Genomic DNA, 4,682 nt, shown 5'->3' with positions numbered 1-4,682 from the left:
GTAACTCACTCGAGAAAAATTAATTCGTACGTAGAATACTTCTGCAAACACCACACTCCCCACCTAATATCATCCAGATATTACAAGTATGCAAATGTTAACTATTAAAAATACCTAACATGTACTAGTAAGATTAATTACACATGTAAATTCACCAACGTGGTAATTATAATAACAGTTAGTCAGTTCACTGTAAGCAACAAGTATAGTTACGACCTAATCAATTAATAACACAAGTTCTGTAATTGGTCTCACAAAAGTCACACGCTTCCCATCTCTGATGATGCGAACCTCCACCGTCCTGACTTTACCATCATTCTGACTCGGGAAAACTCTTGTAACGATACCAAGAGGCCATTGTCCGCGATGAACCATCGGATCGCGCATGAGGACGACGTCACCAGTCTTCAGATCAGGTTGGTTGTTCTGCCATTTACGACGGACTTGTAAGTTCTGCAAGTACTCATCTCGCAATCGCTTCCAAAACATGCTGGAGAGATACTGGACGTGTTTCCACTGCGATACGTACATGTCTTTAATGTTATGAAAGTCAACACGCATCAAGTCAACACTTAAGTCCTTCTGTGTTAACAACATTGAAGGACTGATAATCACTGGATCTTCAGGAGCTGTAGAAATAGGACATATCGGTCTAGAGTTCATGATTGCGGTAACTTCGCACATAAATGCACACAACACTTCATGAGTAAGTTCCTTGGCTTTAGTGTTGAGTAGAAGAGCGTCAAGAATCTTCCTTGCAATCCCGATCATTCTTTCCCATGATCCGGGCATATGCGACGTTTGGGGAGGATTAAAGGTCCATTTGGCTCCATTTGTAGACAGAAATTTCTTTACTGGTCCAGACTCTACATAAATCACATCAACATTAATGTGATCTAATGCTCCTACGAAGTTCGTTCCACGATCTGATCGAAATTCCTTTACGGCTCCTCGTATGGATATGAATCGTGCAAGGGCATTTATAAATGCTGAACTGCTTAGCTCCTCTATGACCTCAATATGAATTGCCTTAGATGTGAGACAGCTGAAGAGTACGGTCCATCTTTTCGAATGTGCTAGTCCTCCTCGTGTTCTGCGTGCTACAATGTTCCACGGACCAAAAACGTCGACGCCTACTATAGTAAACGGAGGTGACGGAACAACTCTGTCTGCTGGCAGGTCAGCCATGATTTGTTGAGAGAAAGGTCTACGTAGTTTCCTACAAATCACACACTTATGTAACACAGAATTGATAATCTTTTTGGCTCCTATAATCCAGAAACCGTGAGATCGTAGGGCACCTTCTGTGAACACTCTTCCTTGGTGTTGTACCTTCTCATGATAATGTCTGACTAGTAAAATAGTAGCATGTGATTTCCTGTCAATGATTATCGGGTGTTTTTGGTTTATTGGTAACGGAGATTGACTAAGACGTCCGCCGACTCTCAGAATTCCATCCTTGTCCAGAAAGGGGTTGAGCTGTATGAGAGCACTTTTACGAGGTAGAGGTGTACTGTCTTTCAAACAGTTGATTTCTTCTTTGAACGAAAGTCTCTGAGAACTACGGAGAATGAACAGTTCAGTTTCATGTGATTCTTCAACACTCTCTTTAGGGAAGGTCCGATCTTTGTCTATCTTGTGGAGACATCTTCTTCTTAGAAGTCTGAATGCACAAACTAAACTGTGCCACGTTGAAAATTTCACAAATCGATCAGCAATAAATTGCTGTACAGAAGTTTTCTTCACTACTGGTTTTATTTCTTTGTCACTCTCAGGTTCAATCAATGAAAAGTCTTCATCTAAGCTTATGTTTGGTTTATTTGGTCCAGAAATCCATTTATCCATCACTTCTTGAACTGATTTACCAGGTCTTGTTCCAATATCTGCTGGGTTGTTGCCTGTTGAAACATAGTTCCACTGCTCAGATTTAGAACGTTGATGGATGATGCTCACACGGTTGCTAACGTAGTTGTAAAACGTCTTGAGCGATTGTTAAAATATCCTAACACAACTTTGGAGTCTGTGAAGAATTTGATGGAATTACTAGGCAAGTCCAAATTATTTGTTATCTTTTCACTCAGTTCAGTGGCTAATACAGCACCACACCATTCCAATCTTGGAATAGTATGTCCTGATGAGGGTGCTACTTTGGACTTTCCCATAATGAATCCGACATTGATGTTGTCTTGTTCGCCGACTGCATACAGGTAAGCGACAGCTGAAATGGCTTTTTCAGAAGCGTCAGAGTATATGTGTACTTCACAGGATTTTGATTCGCTACGTGAAATCTTTGTGAACATCCGTGGAACGTAAAAGTCACCAAGTGAATTCAATGATTCCTTTCAATGTAGCCATAAATGTTCTTTGTCATTTGGAAGTGGTTGGTCCCAATCACTTGTAACTTTGCAGAATTCTTGCATGAGTAGTCTTCCATGGATGACAATAGGAGCTATGAATCCCAAAGGATCAAATATACTATTCACTATTGATAAAACTCCACGTTTGGTAAAAGGTTTGTCTTGAAAATTTGCATTAAAGGTGAAACAGTCACTGTTTAAGTCCCATGCAATACCAAGGTAGATCGGTAGATTGGTAGTCTGTACCGATATCTATCGAATTCAAGTTCTTCTCCAGGTCTTCCATCGGGAAATGGATGATGACATCAAGACTGTTAGAGGCTATTTTATGTAGTCTGATTTTTCCTTCTTCATACAACACAGACTGAGTCTTCTTCAATAGTTTCACTGCTTCGGAACTATTTGGGACGGAAGTAATCCCATCGTCAACATAAAAGTTTCTGAACACATAACTTTACACATCATCGTCTGCGTTTTCCACCGTTTTCTGTAAACCATACATCGCTACAGCTGGGGATGGTGTATTTCCAAACACATGGACTTTCATACGGTACTCGATGAGTTCCTCGTTTGGATCGCTTATGTGGTACAAGAAAAATCTTAGAAAGTCACGATGATCTTCTGTCACTAGGAATCTGTAAAACATCTGTTCAATATCGGCCATAATTCCTACTGCATCCTTACGAAACCGCAATAATACACCAGTTAGGTCATTCACAAATTTTGTTCCACTCAATAAGACACTGTTTAATGAAACTCCCTGAAATTTCACAGAAGAATCAAAGACACCACGAATTTTGTCTGGCTTTTTGGGATTGTAAACACCAAACAATGGTAGGTACCAGCACTCTTTTTGGGGGTCTAATGTTGGAGCGATTTCCATGGCGTCACTTTCGATGAGGTTCTTCATGAATGTCACAAGATGCTCTTTCTTTGTAGGATTTTTCTGTAAATTGACATGCAGCATTTGAGCACGTTTTAATGCTTGAAATCTGTTGTTTGGTAGTGACTGTCGTGGGTTTCTAAATGGGAGGGGCGCTTTCAATCGTCCATCTTGATCTTTCTGAAGGATTTATCCATTAATTCCATGAATTCACGATCGTCAAGTGATAGTCTAGTCTCATTATCATCTGTCTGAACATGGAATATGTTGTTCTGAATTTCGAATTCTGAAATGTTGCTTTTTAACTAAAACACATTGGAACATGGTTTAAAAATGGTTTCACGATGACTGTCAATTATGGTAGTCTTGAATGTCGTAATGTTTGGTTTGTGGAATCCTTCTAAACAAACATCCCCGACCACGACCCATCCAAGGTTCAACTGTTGTGCAAAGGGTGCATTTCGAGCTCCAATACGCTGATCCTTGACATGATGTGCTTCTGCTAAATCTCGGCCGATAAGTAACAGTATCTGTGCATCTGGATTAAGCGCAGGAATCGGTACGTCACGCAGATGTGGTTGATGGCGTATGACATCTGGTGTAGGAATTTCACTTCGATCGTCAGGAATGTCATTTTACTCAGTTACCATCGGAAGTTCCATGGTTACGGATCCGTCGATGGATGACACAAAGAAGCCTGAAGTTCTGCGTCCACTCATCTGTTGACGTCCAGCACACGAAGTCAGTGTAAATTGGTGAGTCACTGATTTGGATATATGCATGTAGTCAAAAAGTTCTGATCTTCCAAGTGTGCAATCACTTTGATCATCGATTATAGCGTACATGGTCAAAGTTCGGTTTGGATCCCTCTCATGATAAACGTTGACAACATCAGTCTTTGCACATGATCGTCCTGAAAAGTTGGCATCACAAACGGCAGTACACTTGTTGTTGATATCGTATCCCCTGTTGTCAAATCTTACAGAGGCTCCAAGTGGCTCCCCACCGTCAAGTCTTGGAGTGGTTCCTTGATGAGCTTGATGGTACTTAGATGTAGTATGCATAGCTGTGTTGTGTCGTTCACTTCCACATTCTAAGCATTTGACATTAGCATCACAAGTTTTATACACATGAGCTGTGGACTCACAGCATTTGTAACAAAAGTTGTTGTCACGTAATATTTGTTTTCTTTCTCTCAGTGGTTTCTTTCTGAAGTTTCTACACTCGTTGAGTGTGTGTGGAGCGTTATGTATTGGACAGTTTGATGATGCTGTAAATTCAGTTTTCTTGACATTCACTTTTCTGTTTGGTGTTTGGTTCGGTTTCCAGGTATCGTATTTTTCACACGTAAGACTTGGATCATTCAAAGTAGTTGCTGCTTCACTGACAAAATCGCACAGAACATGAAATGGGGGAAATGGAACATCATTCTGTTACGTCAT

General features: G+C 40.5%; 1 protein-coding gene across 1 annotated transcript; it reads right to left on the bottom strand.

The window, feature by feature from the left end:
* Nucleotides 1-216: 216 nt before the first annotated feature.
* On the bottom strand, nt 217-1,845 carry LOC128182309 (uncharacterized). Its single transcript, XM_052850891.1, has one exon. It carries the CDS (start codon nt 1,843-1,845, stop codon nt 217-219), a length of 1,629 nt encoding a protein of 542 aa, XP_052706851.1.
* Nucleotides 1,846-4,682: the final 2,837 nt, after the last annotated feature.

This window comes from Crassostrea angulata, chromosome 4 (genome assembly GCF_025612915.1).
Source record: "Crassostrea angulata isolate pt1a10 chromosome 4, ASM2561291v2, whole genome shotgun sequence".
Classification (NCBI taxonomy): domain Eukaryota; kingdom Metazoa; phylum Mollusca; class Bivalvia; order Ostreida; family Ostreidae; genus Magallana; species Magallana angulata.
This window is presented reverse-complemented; position numbering and strand designations above follow the sequence as displayed.

Bases quoted from the DNA above. Each gene is read 5' to 3' on its own strand.
- LOC128182309 (XM_052850891.1), bottom strand. From the start codon at position 1,845: ATGGATAAATGGATTTCTGGACCAAATAAACCAAACATAAGCTTAGAT.